The following is an 18,977-nucleotide window of genomic DNA, read 5'->3' as shown; positions in this document are numbered from 1 at the left end:
ATATTTGGCTTTTACAAAGATATTGTGGATAGTGTTGGTATTAATTTATTAATATCCTCATCATTATGGTTGTTTTCATACCATCATTTGACCGTCTCAAGGCATTGGCATGGCTTCTTGAGACTTTTTTTGGGGGGAGTCTATACGTACCTACCAAATTTCATGTTGCTCAATGAAACTGGATTCAGGGGCTACATTTTTATGATGATGAAGAAGAGGAGTAGTGTTAGCATTTATCAAGGGACTGGATTGGAAGAAAAGTTTTATTTTCAAAGGACCCCAGAAAAATCTACGTCGGTGTCAGTTAACAGATTCATACTAAATTAAACATCACAGGCGGAGCCCTGGGGCAGATTCTATGACTTATCATTACGCTAACAAAGGTAAGCAAAGTATCTGCTTCCGAATAAATGCCTTACAGCTAGCTGACATTCTCTGCAGTTGGATAAACAACATCTGAACGATGAATATGAATATGTCTACGAAGGTGAGATTTGTTGTCTCTTGGATTGGCTCTCCTGAGGAGCGTACCTAATAAAGCGGGTGTATCTCAGCGGAGCGCCTTCGCTTCTCACGCTGCACATCCAGTTGACACGTCACTTCAGATGTGAGCTCGTAGCATCCAGAAATAGCTGAGGAGGCGTTGCTTTTACCCAGGGGGCACTCTTTTTTTCCTCACATTGCAATCATTCGGCATGCACTGGTTATTAAAGTTTATGTAAAAAAAAAAGTCATTTACTCAAATCCTGGAGTGTTTGGCACAAACAGAGCCGAGTTGTTATGGTGCACTGTGTTCCCCGACTCCATTACCGGGCTGTCGTCTTTCTCATTGGGGAAGAGAGCCTGAACGCCGCATTGTCAATAATAACCTTTTTTTTTTTTTTTTTTTTTTTGTGTGTCTCCCACAGAAAATCCAAGCATGATGAAAAACACGCAGAGCCAGAACAGTAAGTTTTCCCACCACGCAAACGTCTACGCGACCAGTGGGCGAGTGTCATCGAAATGCGTCACTGAATTCCCAATGTGTGCATATGACCGACCAAGCAAAAGATTGTGACATTATAAAATTCTACTAGTTAACATCTAGCGCTTCACTAGTAGTATTAGTAGCGCGCAACAACTAGGGCACAGTTTTGCCTCACTAGCAAAATGTAGTTGTCCTGACTAGAGTGTGACGAAATATCATACTGCAGTGGAAGGCAGTAGTTGGGAAATACTTGACTAGTAAGACAGTCAGTCTAGTAGTGCGCCCTAGTTATTCTTCTAGTGTGCTGATTGTCTTATCAGTGAGGGCAAAGAGTGTGTTACTACCTGGACCGAAAGCTGGATATCGAAAGATCTTGAAAAGAAAATGCACAAACACTTTTCAATGAAACCCTCTGAGGATTAATTTAATATCCATTTGAAGGTCAACGTACTTGTCCTCACTCGTAGGACAACTTTGGCATACCAGGAGGACAACTACTAACTACTACTTGCGAGGCAAAACTGTGCACTAGTCGACATACGGCTTTCCATACGACTGTGGCAGCAAGTCTTCCGTCTCTCTGTTTCCAGTCGTTTGCAATTGTTCCACGTTATTTCTCTATTTTTCAATTTAGCTCTCGCTGTCTGAGACGCTGATGGCGATTTTTGGATGGGGCCTCGCTGTGCGTGGTCAGCACAGATTATCCTCTGGAGCCCAAAGCACCAAATCCTGGATAAACATCCGGGATTTGGCGTCCCGCTTAACCGCGTTTGTGAGGTGCGAATTACCTCGTCGACAGCCAGTCAAAATGGAGACACAATCCAGACGAGTCAATGTGATTCCTAAGAGCAGTTGGTGGGCAGGGAAGTTATTGCATCTATGCCTTTCTGCCAATTGGGGGCGCCAGTGACGCTTTTCAGGGCGGGACGCCGTCGCACAAGACATTTTTTGTTAAAAATTCCACCGAGCACTGTGGATGATGTGTTAGCACAATCTTGTCGTATTAATATTCAGCTCCTAACCATGTTGGTTTTAGTTAACAAATTCATGCCCATGCTCTCACTATCTGTCAGTAGTATGTGGCTTGTTCGTACGTCGGCGAATGCCACATTCTTCTTGGAAAAAGCGGAACTGTGGAATTTGTTCTTAAATATACTTGAATGAGGCCCAATCTTCCTGGAACTGCACTTCATTACGTGCTGCAAATCCCCATATGACATCATCTTCACCTGGCATGTTGCTCACACCTGAATCCGCTTTTTATGTATACGCATCATACAACATTGAACAACAACAACAACAACAGCAGCAGCAGGTTGTTCGCAGTCAATCTTCCAAAAGCGGGTTCATGCAACCGCGAGTGCGTCCTCTGCGGTCCACTTGCAGTCGACTGGCGTACGCGCGCAAGTCGTCCGGCCATCTGTTGCGTTTCGCACATTGGCTCGGACGCCGTTGAGCTTCTGCCAGCCTGCTCGGCGACACTTGTGGGAGTGGTCTCTCTCTGCCAGTGTGTGCTTTGCAACAGCGAAAAAGACTGTCGCAATAGAATTCAATCAATAAGAACAAAAGATTGCAAGATTTCAGCTAATTGCTTCACTTCATTCTCATATTGGTTAAGGCATAGGCATATATTTTTCCAACATCTCGAAAATAGGCAACTTTTAAAATCCTATTTATGTTTAATTGGCGCAAGGATTATGAGGGGTGCTTGAAAAAATTTCCTTGAAGGTTAAACATTTGAGCCATGCTAAATTGTGAACTTTTTTTTTTTTTTTTTTTGCCTCCTCTATCTAAAGTGGGCATAACATTGTGTTAAAGGTCATCATTTAGAGGAGTCGGCATAAAGCGTGGGCGCGAGGGCGTTGGCGGCGTTGGTTGCGTGTCCAAACACAGGAAGCATCGTTTTTCCTGGCAACTGCGGGAGACGGCGGCGGTCGAGGCACCCGGGATTGAGCTGCCACCGAGCGGGCACGTCCGCGATGGCCTCCCGGGTCCTCGTCGTACACCAATTTAACTTGCATGCGAGCTGTGTGTGTGTGTGTGTGTGTGTGTGTGTGTGTGTGTGTGTGCCTGTGTGTGTGTCTGACCCGATTCTGTCCTTGCTGTGACACACCTGCTCCCGCGCTGACATTTGAATATTCAAATGCGGATCCGCAAGCCACAGCTAGAGCTAGAGGCGCAGCAACAGCAAGGAAGAGCAAATAAAGGACAGACGGTGTATGTGCATGACGACAATGTCAAGAAAACATTCATGTCAGGCAGCAGGTTTCGGCCGCATCGCTCGGCGTGCGGCAGCCTTAAGTCATTTTTCCACAAGAGATGATGCCCTTTGCCCTTTAATGGTAAGAATCGACATGCGTCCACAGCAAACTTTTTTTTTTTACCACTGATTTGTGTCATTCTGTCGACTGGGCTCGCCATCTGCTCTGCAAAAGCTGTTCCCACGATGCACCGCACCAAACATGGCCGTCACACATGTGCAAAAAGGGATTACGCGGCGATTACACTTTGGGCCCATTAAAATGCATTTGCCACTCGATCGAGCGCTTCCCTCATTAAACGACAACGCACAGCTCATATTGCATGTGTGAGAGGTTAGCTTTTCATTTACATTGTTAATATGTACTGGCTAACAGAGGCTGATTTCACCAACGCTAATGATGCGTAACTGTCGGTCTATTTGTGAAAGCAGTTTATCGGTCTTGCGGGAGATATTTTAGTTTTGCCATTTTGCCAGGGTTGAGCAATAGTGGCCGCTTAAAAGAAATGAGGAGGCAGCTTTTTCATAGCCGTCCACTTTAGTGGCTGATGCGGAACTTGGACATCGAGACTAATGTATAGACGAAAACTGCTTTTGAATATAACGCATGACCGCTGTCATGACTGATAAACAATTTTACCATTAAGACTCAAGCATATGGAATTGATCAGCAATTGAATATTCTGTACGTCCACTGTAGTCACGGATACGCAACTTGACTCATGCGTCGGACGGACAACAGCTTTAGTTGTCCACAGTAGCGACCGATGTGTAACTCTGATATCAAGACATATATATAAGATATAAGAAAATAGCTTTGGAATACATTTCCACTGATGCAAAACTTCGATATCAGGACTCGTGCATATAGAAGAAAATAGTTCTCGGATGTCAGTCCAGTCCACTGTAGTGAATAATGCACAAATGATCATAACCGCTGTTCGGCACCCACGGATTTTTTCAAATCTATCCAAAATCCCAAATCTATCCCAAGTTCGGTTTCATTTTTTTTCTTTTTCTATTTTTTTTTTTGTGGGGGAACCAACCCTGAAAATGTTTAGTGGCAGCTTATCCCTGCTTATTCAAGATTTTGGGGGTTCAAAAAAATATATACATATATGTTCATCAATTAGCCGCAGGTGTTTGCTTCTATGTCCACTGTAGTGACTGAGGCACAACAGCTTTTGACTGCAACTGCCGTGATGTTCATTTTTCAAATGCATTTCACAGTAATGGAATATCCTTAATACTTTTAAAAAAAGGTAAAAAAAAAAAAAGGTATGTCAGCAACTTATTGAAACTAGCCCCCCCCCCCCCCCCCCCCCGCCCTTAAGCACCTTATTATACTGGCATTCTAATTGCAACTTTGGTATCTGACCGCATGCTTGTTTGTTGTTTACAGGCGGAGCCTCACACATGAACGCCGCGGGCGGCCTGACGTGGATGGCCCTTGTCCTCACAGTGACCGTGGAACTGACGTGAAAACTCGTTCGCTCGCTCTCACATACTTGCCCTTTGCATACAACAAACGCACACACACCACCATTGAAAAAGAAAAGAAAAAAAAAAAGAGAACAAATCATCAGCGTACTTTCCACAACCTTGCGAGTGTTCTCCGGCCCTCAACAGAACGTCTGTCGAAGGCCACCGTGCTGCCACCCAATGGCGCTCCTCCCATTTTTGTAACGAAAATAATCACCACGATAAGGCTATCTAAAGAACAACAAGATGAACAGGACAATCTCCTCCCATATGTCCCTCCCAAGTTACCCCCCCCCCCTTTTTTTTTTTTTTTTTTTTGTCCCACGTCTGCCTGTTGTGACCAATAAAATTAGTTCAAACTGGAAAGATGTCATTGCATTTTTCACGCAAATGTGAAAAGTGGTTCTAACTGGGCCAAACAACAGCAAAACACGACACACATCTACGCCACGTCCCGGAACACACCGGATCATCACCACAAGCGGGCGGAGGAGGGACGGATTGATGTGGGCAGGGGCAACGCAAACGGTCCTACAGAACAATCTATATACTATACAAGTATCTTTTTTTCTTTGATTTTTCTTTTTTTTTGGTTCCTCTTTTTGAGGGCTCAGAATGTACAAAAAGACTTGAAATGCATTGGCAAGCTTGGCAAAAGAAAATGCTTTTTTGAGTGTATTTTGTGTACATCCGTGTAAATAATGCAGATAATTAAAAGAGGTTTTATGGGGTTGTGGTGAGGGACGGTCGTCGAGTTGTTTGTACTTCATCCATCAGATCTAAACATTGGCTGATAGAACAAAAGCAGCTTTTATCTGTATCCCTTTTTTTTTTTTTTTTTCCAAAATATCTATATATCAGTATGACTGGAAGTGGTCTCAGAAATGTCCGATGTTTTCAGGATTGTGATTTTGATTTATTTATTTTTTTCAGCACTGCTGCAGCAGTTTGTTGCAGTTATGTTTCCTTGTCATGCTATCTTAAGTGACCTACATTGTATGTGTGTGTGTATATACGTAACTCTTTCTCTTTCTCTTTCTCTCTCTCTCTCTCTCTTTCTCTCTTTCTGTCTCGCACGCAGACATTTGCCGAGATTAGCCGCATCACGCTAGCCGCCATTTTTTCCCCCACGCCGGACTGATAAAACAGGGTTGTTTGCATCTGTTTCATTTCACCTGTATTAAAAGTGGAAAGATGAACACACTGACACGCCTTGACTTTGCCTATGACATGTTAGCATGTGTTCTGACTAATCATCACTTGTCTGTGTATGCTCACAAATTCAAAATGGCTGCATTTGCCACGGTGATAAATGTTCAGTTGTGATAGACACTGTTAGAGCAACGGAACAAGTTGACAGTATTTTGTATTATTGTGGTATTGTGTGCCTGTGTGCCTATTGTTGTGGCCGGTGAGTGTTTTTCGAGAATATTGCGGACTGCCGCATATCTATGGCTGCAGGGCTCATTTTGCAACCCTGTTTGATGTCGGCAACATAATGGTACACATTAAATTTATTCTAGCTCGACTACAGGGCCAACGTCCCCAGCAAGCCTTTGAAGGAGAGGAGTAATGATAAACCAAGGAAATGTGTGTCCAAATGAAGGTTAATTTAACATACCATAATCGCTTGTTGTTTTTTAAATCGCTAATCATGCCTAAGATAAACTACATGCATGAGCGGGCGAAGGTTTTAAAGATTTTTTTATTTGGTCGAATAGAGATGGCAGACTCCGAAAGTTGCTTTTTGTGATGCTCGCTCCCCTCGCGACAGTACGACGCTGCAAAACGGCCCCTCGAGGTGAAGAGCTGCTTTCCAACATAATTACAACAATATTAAGAGGACCTGAGCTTCGTGAGGGAAGTGGAGTGCACCGGCTGCATCTCATCAAAACTTGTCATTTCCATTTGAATTCAAGAGGCACTTTTTCTGCTTTATAAAAATAAAAATAGGTTGATGCGTTCCGGATTGCATGGGCAGATGTGAACATTTTTATCTTGTGTTATCCAGTCTTGGGTGAATGGAAATGGGCACTGTTCGTTTGTATGTCCGCATCTGCTGACCTAGTACATTTGATCAAAGCTGCACAGAACCTGATGAATGTTGCAGTGGAATTTCTCCAGTGGAGAAAAATAATCGCCAGCTTAGATGACACAAAGCTCAACACCAAGTGAGATAAAACTCTGGTTCACAGGCAACAAATTAACAATTAACATTGAGCAACAAATTACACCCATGTTGGGTGGCGTTGCATGGCATGGTAAGGCTGTGTGGCATAACAATAACATGCTTGTTTCATGAAAAAGTCACTATCAGGCTATTTGCAACATATTAAATTTACATTCATGTTAAAGAGGCACTAAACAGACCCAAAAAAATGGCATGTAAATTCAAAACAGCACAGAGAAGAGTAATGTTAACAAGCCTGCCAAATTTGAATGAGTTATAAAAGAGAAAATCGCTAAGGATGTAAAATTAGGTTTCAAAACGTGAATAGTTAGCCCACCTCTCAACTCTCAGACGCTGTGGGCGTGTCGAATGGATGTGTCATAAGGAATCAAACATACTGAGGGCGCGATAGCTGATACGATGTGAAATCACATAAGGAGGCTTAACTTCAAAATTGACTGGTTCGTGTGGACTATAATCATAAAAATAAGCACGCAAGTCAACTTACCCTCGTTGTCGGTGACATAATGTTACAGACGAACACGGCACCGGACGACAGTGGCACGGTAGGAAAAAGCCGTGGTAGTTAGACAGTCGGCACTGCCCCGTTCACTAGTATCAAGTTACCCACGAAGCCATGTTGTCTCTGGTGAAAGTTTACAAAACTATCCATCGTAAAATGTGCACTGCAGAGTCGACTGGTGGTGTTGATGTTCAGCTCGCTGTCCGCGTTAGTCAACCCATCGCTTTTTTTATTTCCTCATTTTTTGGGTGCTTAAAAAAACGTCACCGAGCTGTCCTGTAAATTGAGGCATCCAGCGAATACGCATTTCCAGGGTGTAGCCATCGTTAGCTTGCTAACTGCATGCTGGAGTGGCAAATGGGCCTTGTTATGGACGCTGAACACAGCTAACTCACAACTGTGCAGCATAGCCAAAACAAAATGACATTATTTTGTACTTATATAGTGGGGGAGGGACTTTGCACTAGAAAGTATATGCCCCATCACGGGGCTGTGTTGTAGTCCTGCCCACAAAATCAGGAAAATTCAAACAGTGAAAAAGATGCTTAAGCTATATCTCAACAATTCAGCACTGTAGTTTGTCTTTTGCATATGTTTTCAGCTCTTCAAACATATTTAATGTATTTGGAAACAAAACCCGCATATCTGCTTAGAGCCTCTTTAAAGCTATGTTTGCAATAACATGCTCGTGTAGTCAAAAAGTCCCTCTCAAAGCAATGAAAAGGTAGCATATAAAAGGTAAATTTAACAAGTATTAAGGTTACTTGAGTCATATTAAAGCTATTGTGACATAACAATCATGCACTTGTGGAGTCAAAAAGTAACTCTCAAAGCTATGTCAAGGCTGTGTGTGTCAAGTTACATGTACCATTAAGAGGTTATGTGAGCTATGTTAATGCATGTGGCATAACAATAACGTGCAGTCAAAAGGTCACTCGAAGCTACAGTATGCCAAGACTCGGCGTGGGGTAATAAAGTTAGCTGTAGTATGTTGAGGTTATGTGAGTTATGTTAATACATGTGTGGCATAACAATCACGTGCAGTGAAAACATCACTCTCAAGGCAATATGTGTGTTATGAAAGTTAGCTGTAGCAGAATGAGGTTATGTGAGTTATGTTAATACCTGTTTGGCATAACAACCACAGTCAAAAGATCCCTCTCAAAGCTATATCAAGGCTCTATGTGGGATATTAAAGTTAGCTGGAGCAAATTGAAATTATGTGAGTTATGTTAATACATGTGTGGCATAACAATCACGTGCAGTCAATAAGTCACTCAAATCTATGTCAAGGCGATTGGTGACAAAGTTATGGGAGTCATTTTAATGCTGAAGATGGCATAACAATCACACACCCATGTACGTGGAGAGAAAATTAAGTCTAAATTAAGGTTTGAGCGACATTGCTACCTTAGTTACGCCCAACATTATTTTTGTCTGAGGGTATTAAAACTACAAAACCGATATCTATACGGTAAGGGCATGGTAAGAAAGAAAACATTTGTAGAGTTGGAAAGTGTGAGTTGCGGAATTTGTCTTTATCCAACATTCAGACAGATGCAGGAAGTGCTGATCCAATTTTTTATTTGTATTTATTTATTTATTTATTTATTTTGTCAAGGCGTAGGTTTGCTTTAACCTTTTCTCTTGCGGCAAAGTAAAAGTGAGCTAAAAAAAATCACTGCAAGTAGACAGTCATGTCATGCTCATCGTGGTCTGAACTGCTCACCCGAGCGAGGAAAAAAGCTCAAGACAATCAGCAGAATGTCACAGAGGCCCACCTGTGAATAATTCACGAGTCAAAGCTGCCTTGAAGAGTTTGGTTTCCTTCATGTGCTTATCTGGAAGCTATCACGTGAGAAAACGGTGACCATCTGGAATCGCTGACACATATCCTTCCTTTTCCTATCCAATTCCTTAGAAAGCATATTTGGTGACTTAGGGTACGTGTACATGACTGAACAACTTTTTTTGATAGGTTCTGATGTTACTATCTCCCTAACACATACAACCACAAAACAATTGCAAACCGAGTAATAAGCGTGCCAGGCCAGTCGTCAGCAGCGTCACTGTCAATTATGAATGAATGTATCCTTTGTCGGCGTATGAAAGTAATGTATGTTTGCAATAGGAGTTGCTCCCAAAACACTTTCTTGTAAACAAAACAACATCAATGAGTTTAGTTTCCAACTAAAAACTGTGTCGCGTACCGCCCCTTAAGGAAGTAGTTAACAATGGTATAAGAAAGAAGTTGAGCAGTTCAATTTCTCCCAGAAAATCTGCATAGAAAAATTCTCTTTCTGGACCAACTCTTCTCAATTTCCATATTTTGTAAGCCCTGACCCTTCCGGTTACAGACCAAGCTACTTCCTTTCAAAAGTCATAGGCTTCAATTTCCAACTATTTTATTGGGAGCCCTATAAGAGGCCACAGCCTCCCACAGAGTCAAAGTTAAACTCAAGCGTTTGCCTTTGGACTACAACCTCGCTCGAGTGCATCAGCGGGACACATGGCAATCTTACTTTGGCTGAACTGTATGTACAGCTTATGGAAATGAATGAAGCTGTCAGTTTTCTCTCTGGACGCTCACTCCATCAACTTTCTGCCAATTTCTGCAGGATTGTTATACCATTTCTACTTTGTCTGACAGAGCTCACTATGGAAGGGAAAGGTTCTGTGCAAACAGTTGTATCCTGGTTGTTAAGTATTTGATAAAACTATTGTTCTTCCCCACCCCTTATATAAACCCTGCTTTCCACCGGCAGCTCAAGCTGTGCAGGTCGAGTGAGTCAGTGTGTAATAAACCATGAAATGCTTATGCAGCAACTAAAACCTGCAAATAAAATGGTACCTAGGTCTTAAAGTCTCGGATGACATTTTATGGAGAGAAAAAATTAGGTAGTGAGAGAATGGCTCAACCACATTGATCGCTATTGAGCGTGTGCTTCGATGTGTTGAATTAGCATCTGACTCACCACAGGTGTTGTGTGGCTCAAGCTCCGCCTACAAAAAGATGCAAATGAACCTCAACAGGTTTCATTTTACACCCGGAGGCAAAGAGCAGCAGTCATTGGATCATGGGCGCTCGTTTGCAATGAAAACCAGCTGATATGTAGTTGTCAGCTGAGAGAGGTTAACAAAAGGATCAGTCAACCGCTTATTGCCGCCATCGCTCCTGCTGATGCTGCTGCCATGGCTATCGCAGACCTTCTAGGAGTCCAATTCGACATGCAGCTGCTGCTCAAAATTAGTCTTTCTGTGGCGACAGTGCTTCTGGTGTCACTGGCCTACAGGTTCTACAGCTCTCGGGGCACGCAGGAAATTCCAGTCCAGCATCACGAAGAACCGCAGACTTGCCAAAGATGCAAGACGACCCTGCTGGCTGATGGCACTGATGATAATCTACTTGGACTTTTGGTCACTTATGATCCATCATCTGACAACGGCAAGGAAACACCAATAGAAGCTAATCCAGCCCAGGAGGTGTGTAGCCTGTCACACAGTGATCAATATTTTGGCGAAGAAGCAATAATATCTTCATCCAGTGACAATACTCTTGACCTTCCTGAACCAGTAACGACTGGGATAGCAAGTACAAAAGTCCGACACTCTCCTTCCTTTTTAAAGAAGTTGGAGGGCGGTTTGGGCGTGGGCAGGGAGCTAAGGCAGGACTTGGAGCGACATGGGGTCTACTCCAGCTTCCTCTCCAAGGCAGAGATTAAGGTGGAGGACGCTAAATTGACGATGGACCGTTCAGGAGACCAGGTAGTGCATGGAAAAATATATGAATACTATGTGAAAACCTCTTCTCACTGTACAAGGGACCCAAACACAGTGTTGGATCAGAATGAAAGCATATCTGAGTCGCAACGAGCAGAGATCGGAAGCCGTAGCAGCACCCTCACAGATTCCCCTGTTTCTGTGGACCCTGACATTACTAAGGAACCCTCCTTCCTCGGGAACACAAATCTGAGGCCCTCCACGACATGTGGACCTCTACGCAAACAGAGCTATCTAACTGCTGCAGCACAGTCGGAGCTGCCAAATCCAGTTCCTCCCTCTATTAGCTCAACCAACGCTGGTCCACTGTTCATCAGTCCTTCTACAAACAATAAATGCCACAATGTGAGCAAACGGTCTGATCTAGAAGCTGTAGTAGGGAGTGGTCTGGTGCACCGTTCAGATTTGGAAAGCCTCAAAAGTCAACTGGATCTGGGGAACTGTTTAGAGGCACTGTTTTTGGCCAAAAAACACGACCACAGGTCAGTGGTGCAAGCAGCCATTGAAGTTATGTCCGACAACTACCTGCAGGTACTACTGGATCCTGACCTTTATGGGCGGCTTACTGATGCCGAGCGGGAACTAATCAGGAGGCAGAGAACAAGAGGGAAGAGATTCGTCACGGTGGCAGATATGGACCCCCAAGACTGGTCGAGGAACAGCAAGATGTTGAAAAGAAACTTGAGTGCTGTGTACTACTATGACGACTATGGAAACACCTGGCACAAACTTTGCTCCATTCCACAGGAAGTCATCAGCAAAGCCTGTGCCATGTGCACGATGGATAACTACCTTTTTGTCGCCGTGGGCTGCCAAAGCACAGAGAGTGAAATGACACCTTCCAAGCGAGTGTTTTGCTACAATCCTCTCACAGCCATTTGGAAGGAGATCAGCCCCATGAATGAAGCCAGGCCCCGTTGCAAACTTGCCGCACTGGATGGCTACATCTACGCCATTGGTGGGGAGTGCCTCTCCTCGGTGGAGCGCTACGACCCGCGATCAGACAGATGGGCCTTTGTGGCGCCTCTGCCTAACGATACGTTCGCCGTGGCTCATCACGTGACCGTGTGCAATGGCGAGCTGTTTGTATCCGGCGGTAGTCTCCGCTACATGCTTCTGCGCTACAGCCCCAAGAGCGACACCTGGAAGGGGAGTCTGATGATGGGCAGCAAAGACAGGACGGCAGACATCGTGGCCGTGGGACCCTTTCTGTATCGCTTTGAGGTCAACCCTCTACTGGGGGTCAGCGTATACCGCTACCACACCGTGGCCCGACTGTGGTACGAGTGCGGAACCAAACGCCTCCGCCACTGTCCCGCGTTCCAGTGCGTGGCGATGGACGACATCGTCTATTGTGTCAGCCGTCACTTCACCTTGAGGTTTGAGGCCGATGAGATAGCTCCGGCTTTCTCTGACGATGATTTGAGCGTCCCCTCTGCAGCCAAGGGCCTGCTTTTCCCCTTTGTACTGTCGCTCCCCGATGAGAGCCCTCGGCAGACCAGCGTGTAGTAGTAGTTTAGAATGATGATAACATTCTGCCTGCAAGCACACACAAGTTTTCCATCAGCTTGCTTTTTGACCATGGCCATAGCTAGCTTTGAGGTTACCCTAAGTTTTAGACCTTGGTCAAATATATCCGTCTCACACTGAAACAGTAAAAATTGACGGATGTTTTTTTCATGCTGAATTTCAAAAGTATGTCCTAAAAGTAGGTGTGCTGTTCTACATGTTTATTTCTGCATAAAGGAGTTATTGGATTAAAGTGATTGCTTTGTGCATGATTTCCTCGCAAACATGCAAAACACAACAAAAATGTGGCTTTCATTGTCGTTCTATTGCAAATACCGTCCCTTTATTAGCAGTCTCTGACCATAAATGTAAAACCTTAGCGCCCTAATGACCGTCTGACTGCTGTTTGCTTACGATGTGCTGCCTCGCAAACACTTTCCACCCTTAGATTTGCTGCTCCGCCTTGCCATTAAGTGACTTTTACATCATTTCAGCTTCTAGCTCCGGATACCACTCATGAGTAAGTGTTGCAGTAAGTTGTACACATTATACAAATGTGGCAACACGGCCACCATCCATCACTGAGCTTGTGGTACACGGGGCACATATATAACTGGCACAGTGACCTGGACACGATGCAATTATCTACAACCGCTGTGCAAATACAACACCATGTAAATGGAGGTGTCATGCAGCGATGCAAGCGTCTGAAAGCATCTGTCACAGCCGGTCTCGCTCTCCTTTGGTGACCAGAATGTGTGACAGGAGTTTTTCTTTGTGGTAAGTCTGTTGTCCTCGACGCATCTTTAAGACATACAAACTTGTCAGTCTGTGCATGTGCTATACATTGCAGTGTGGGTCATTATGGAAGAAATAAGATGTGTATGTATATTCATGACTGGGGGGCTCGTTGAACCACTGTCAGCATCCCTGGAGAGATGTGCTTCGATAGCACCATCGTGCGGCTGCGGCAGCAAATAGAACAGTGCTTTGCAGCTTGACAGGTTGCTGCAACATCATCCGCGGGACACAGGAGAGCGGCGGCAGCAGCACAGCCGAGCGACTGGGCTGCCACCGGTTGCAGGCAGATGGTTGACCGTCAAACATAAGCGTCTTTGATTCTTCCTAATTAAACACTTTGATTCCATGTAATTAAGCCCCTAATGGGATGGCAGTTACATGCATCCCTGCAGACGTCTCCTTGGATGACTCATGACCAGAGGTGGGTAGAGGAGCCAAATATTGCACCCAAGTAAGAGTACAGCTACTTTCGAATAATATGACTCAAGTCAAAAGTAGTCCTGCAAATAATTACTTGAGTAACAGTACGAAAGTACTCAGGGAAAAAACTACTCAAGTACTGAGTAACTAGTGAGTAACTTCTGATTTGTTTTTCAAGTCAGAGCATGAACGTCAAATAAAATAAGAATAACTAAATAAAATATGAATGTGCAAATTTGGATTTTGCTGAACAATGTCACTTCATCTAAAACATAAAAACATACAATCTTTATAAAATAACAAATGAAGGCAAATTCAGCTCCAAGAACTGGTCTTATACTATATTGTTTCCACTGGTTAAACAGCACAATGGTGTTGGCTCACCAGGCAGATTACAAAAACAGCAACAAGGCTGCTGCGGAGAGGAAAAGTATACACACCCCTGTTCAAATGCCAGGTTTTTGAGTTGCAAAAGAATTCTGACCAAATCTTTTTCAATCTTTTCCACCATGAATGTGACCTAGAATTTGTACAACTCTACTGATTTATTTTTTGTAACTTTTTGACAGGGGAGGTGAAAATAAACAACTGAAATAAACTGGAATGTGATTGACTTGTACTCGACGTTTAACTTGTTGCCTTCTTGGCCAGGTCACCATTGTAGAAAAAAAGATGTTCTGTTTTAACTGCTCCTTTACATGCCTCAATAAAGTTCAAATGAAATATATAAAAAATGTACAAAGTTTCACTCCCTCTTATAACTGGCATGTGGCTGTGTTCAGATGTAATTGATCACATTGAAACTCATGTTCAACGGCACTCCAAACACACCTGCCAACATTTCAATTTTCAAGTGGGAAAAAAACAACAACACATGTATAAGTCCTTACAAAAACATTATTTGCTTTAACCACAAAAACGACTGAATGAAGAGGTTGTTTGCTGACCAGACTTACGGATAAAGTGAGAGAGCAATGCATGTTTAACAGTTACTGTGACCATAAAATAGGGCTAATGTTGCCATTTGCACAGCCAAAGCTACAGCACAAACATCCGCAGGGTGTTTTCTCAATTTAGAAGTGGGCTGAAATATCCCACGTTTGGGCAGTGACAAAACCACACTGCACGTTGAAGCTGTTCGTTTTTCGTCGTCTGTAATATACACACACGAGTCGCGCGCGGCTGTCACGACTCACTTTGATTGGACGGCGAAGCCCAATAGAAGACTTTGTGTGCGGACACGTGACTTTCTTGTGTCGTTTGATTGGTGAACTTGAGTCAAACGTCACTGTGGTAATTACGGCGGATTGGAGCAACGGCACCCGATGCAGAAGCCGAAAACGAAAGTCGAAAAATGGATCGCGCACGCAATTAATGATAAATGAAAGTCGCGAACGACATGTCGATTATCGTAACCGAGTAAAAGTGCCGTATGTTTTAAAACTAAACCTACTCTGACAAGTATAATTTATTCAAAATGTTACTTGGGTAAATGTAATGCGTTCCTACCAATCACTGCTCAAGATTCGGGTCAGCTACGGCATCAACACGTGTTTGTTTTTTTTCCTTTTACTATTATTATTTCTGTGCAAGATCTCAGGGAATACTAATAGAATGCTGCGTTTGAGAGTGGAGGAATTTGCATGTCATTATCTTCTGGAAGTGTCGACATAATTTATGCCCCTGTCTTCTGGTTCCACATTCACTCTGAAATGCACGTGATGTAGAAACCGAGAAGATCTGAAGCAACTGGATAGAAACGCAACATGAAAAGGGAGCATGTTCATTGCTGTTAAAAGTTAAACATAGTGTAGAGTTTGAATCAACAGATGACATACACGTGACGCAAAGCAAACAGTAACATGCCTGGGGCCATCTTTATACTTGTTCTCACTGGGTTAATGAAGCCTACGCAGATCCGTGTTCGTCTACAACCCCAATTCCAATGAAATTGGGACGGTGTGTTAAACATAAATAACAGAATACAATGATTTGCAAATCATGTTCAACCTATATTTAATTGAATATACTACAAAGACAAGATATTTAATGTTGAAACTACTAAACTTTATTGTTTTTTAGCAAATAATCATTAACGCAATCATGAAATTCTATGGCTGCAACACGTTCCAAAAAAGCTGGGACAGGGTCATGTTTACCACTGCGTTACATCACCTTTTCTTTTAACAATAGTCAATAAACGTTTGGGAACTGAGGACACTAATTGTTGAAGCTTTGTAGGTGGAATTATTTCCCATTCTTGCTTGATGTGGTTTGGCATTGTAATAAGCAGGGGCCCATGAAAAAGTCGTTGCTTGGATGGCAGCATATGTTTCTCCAAAACCTCTATGTACCTTTCAGCATTAATGGTGCCTTCACAGATGTGTAAGTTACCCATGCCATTGGCACTAACACAGCCCCATACCATCACAGATGCTGGCTTTTGAAATTTGCGTCCATAACAGTCCGGATGGTTTTTTTCCTCTTTGGCCCGGAGGATACGACGTCCACAATTTCCAAAAACAATTTGAAATGTGGACTCGTCGGACCACAGAACACCTTTCCAATTTGTGTCAATCCGTCTTAGATGAGCTCGGGCCCACAGGAGCCGGCGGCGTTTCTGGGTGTTGATGAATGGCTTTTGCTTTGCACAGTAGAGTTTCAAGTTCCACTTACGGATGTAGCGCCGAACTGTATTTACTGACATTGGTTTTATGAAGTGTTCCTGGCCCCATGTGGTGATATCCTTTACACATTGATGTCGGTTTTTGATGCTGAGGGATTGAAGGTCACGGGCATTCAATGTTGGTTTTCAGCCTCGCCGCTTACATGCAGCTATTTATCCAGATTCTCTGAACCTTTTGATGTTAGTATGGACCGTAGATGATGAAATCCCTAAATTCCTTGCAATTGTACATTGAGGAACATTGTCCTTAAACTGTTGGACTATTTTCACACGCACTTGTTCACAAAGAGCTGTACCTCGCCCCATCTTTGCTTGTGAATGACTGAGCAATTCAGGTAAGCTTCTTTTCTACCCAATCATGGCACCCACCTGTTCCCAATTAGCCTGTTCACCTGTGGGATGTTCCAAACAGGTGTTTGATGAGCATTCCTCAACATTCTTTTTTGCCACCTGTCCCAGCTTTTTTTGGAACGTGTTGCAGCCATAAAATTCAAAGTTCATGATTATTTGCTAAAAACAATCAAGTTTATCAGTTTGAACTTCTGGCCTGGCATGCTGACTGCAGAATTGCATTTGTATCTTCCCAAAGAACCGTGTGATGTGCACAGGTAGAGTAGAACGCCTTCAATGTCATTGTTTGGTGTTAATGCAACAAAATAATAGAAAATACAATAGAAAAGCAAATAATGTGAAAACTACACAAAGACCAGACAGACTAAATGAAGTTGGTGACTTTCTTTTAAGGGATTTTTTTTCTTCTGCTCTAAAAAGTTTTTTATTTTGTATTTTTTTTGTTTAACTTTAGTGTATTTGTGAATAGTACTTTAATCATTTTGTTTATTTTTGTTCATAAAATTAACATATTCCCTCTTAAATGTTACAAAGCCATTGAAGCAATTAGCATTTTTATTTGCATTAATTGCTGAAAATTCCCATACATTCCAAGGAGTTGCGCCTTGGAAAATCCTCGGGATATTGCAACTCTTGGCGTGACTGCTGCTTTGGCGCAAACAATGTTTGGTTGGAAGGGCCATAAAGGAAGTCGCCGCAGACATTAACTTCTCCGCAACAATAAAATGTGCATCTGGGTGGACCCACTTGTCATTGTTCACGAGCCTAACTGCTGCGTGTATCCAAAATATACAACCCCAAGGTGTGTTTTGCTCCTCCCTGGGGTACGGCTGGTTTAATATTTAATTCCTCATGTATAATAATGTTTGGCTCGCTCTCCCATGGCCGTTTAAACACCGATCAGGTCCGGCCGACTCAATAGCTCCCTTTTCTTTTTTTTTTCTTTTTTTAACAGCTGAGTTGGCACTTATTTGCCAAAGTCCCCAAAGCAGGGTTAGGGTTAGGGTTAGGGTTAGGGTTAGGAGCTTGTTGACCAGCACCAATTGCAGAACCACCTCCCTCCCATCCATTGTGTATTGTGCATTCGACCGCTTGTTCTTTGATGCAGACTTCAGTATTTTCCATTTCGGTGAGCGCACGGTGTTTTACCATTTTGACTAAAATTCCGTTCAGGAATGCAAGTAAACAACTATAATTAGACATCTTCATCAAAACAATAAGAGCGTGCTTTACAATTTGTAAAACTGTACATTTGAAAATTCATGGATGATACCAATAATTATATATTGAAAAATATAATCTCGGCTAAAGAGCATACACATTTTACAGAAACAACAAAAACATGTTTTATTGGTAATTACCAATGCTGTTAATTTTAGGGAGACTCTGGCATAAAGTTACATAGGTTGGGGTTCTAATACGTTTGACAGGCCGTGTGAAAGGAGCTCATTTCAAGCAGTCTGGAAGTCACATGTTGTCTTAATATAGTTCAAGTGCATGACCTCTTCTTTTATAATACACTTCGAGAGGCTCGCTATGTGGTGCCGGCAAACCGGCCTTTAATTGCCCCTTAGAAGGGATGGTTTGACACATACTCCAGAAATTTGTTCTGCTAATGACTTCTATCTTGGCCATCAGTGTAACGCCGGGATTAAAAGCCTGACTTGCCGTCTGGTGACATCCACTCAAGCGGCGTTAAAGCCTTGAAGGAGTTAAAGGCTGAAGGCGCGCAAGCAGGGCAGCTCTGGTCTCAAACACGTCTGGCTGGAAGTCCCGGTGGGCCGGGTCAGGCCGGGTGGCCACTGCTGTGGGCTGTCGTTAGGTTTCAACTGAACTGTGTCAAACAGAATAAACACTCAAACGGCACAGTGAAGTGATGGCGGGAGGCCGGGACGGATAGACGTGCCAAGCCCACGGATTAGTCACTATTGATCTTCACTCTTCCACAGTTCTTCAGTCATTTTACGTTCAGGTCCTGATCGTTGCATGTAGCGGAACCTCCGCATCAAGGCAATAAGTCTTCCTCAT

General features: G+C 43.3%; 2 protein-coding genes across 4 annotated transcripts in view; both read left to right on the top strand.

Moving 5' to 3' along the window:
- igsf21a (immunoglobin superfamily, member 21a) overlaps window positions 1-5,997 on the top strand; it is a 168,681-nt gene extending 162,684 nt beyond the window's left edge. For all 3 annotated transcript variants that reach the window (XM_061689109.1, XM_061689108.1, XM_061689110.1), the window contains exons 9-10: window positions 909-947; window positions 4,630-5,997. In XM_061689109.1, coding sequence (XP_061545093.1) covers window positions 909-947; window positions 4,630-4,709 — 119 coding nt within the window. In that variant the 3' untranslated portion in view covers window positions 4,710-5,997. The remainder of the gene's footprint in view (window positions 1-908; window positions 948-4,629) is intronic.
- A 4,559-nt stretch (window positions 5,998-10,556) lies between these two features.
- klhdc7a (kelch domain containing 7A) lies at window positions 10,557-12,691 on the top strand. Its single transcript, XM_061689033.1, has 2 exons — window positions 10,557-10,889; window positions 10,977-12,691. Exons 1-2 carry the CDS (start codon window positions 10,595-10,597, stop codon window positions 12,689-12,691), a joined length of 2,010 nt encoding a protein of 669 aa, XP_061545017.1. The 5' UTR covers window positions 10,557-10,594.
- The last annotated feature ends 6,286 nt before the right edge of the window (window positions 12,692-18,977 follow it).

This window comes from Phycodurus eques, chromosome 10, assembly GCF_024500275.1.
Source record: "Phycodurus eques isolate BA_2022a chromosome 10, UOR_Pequ_1.1, whole genome shotgun sequence".
NCBI classification, from domain to species: Eukaryota; Metazoa; Chordata; class Actinopteri; order Syngnathiformes; family Syngnathidae; genus Phycodurus; species Phycodurus eques.
Note: the sequence above shows the minus strand (reverse complement) of the source record. Positions and strands in the feature narration are given on the sequence as shown.

What these genes read in the sequence shown, in the direction of transcription:
- klhdc7a (XM_061689033.1), top strand. Translation starts at nt 10,595, where the DNA reads ATGGCTATCGCAGACCTTCTAGGAGTCCAATTCGACATGCAGCTGCTG. An exon ending in TAATCCAGCCCAGGAGGTGT is followed by an intron (nt 10,890 to 10,976) that starts GTAGCCTGTCAC and finishes TTCCTGAACCAG; the next exon opens with TAACGACTGGGATAGCAAGT.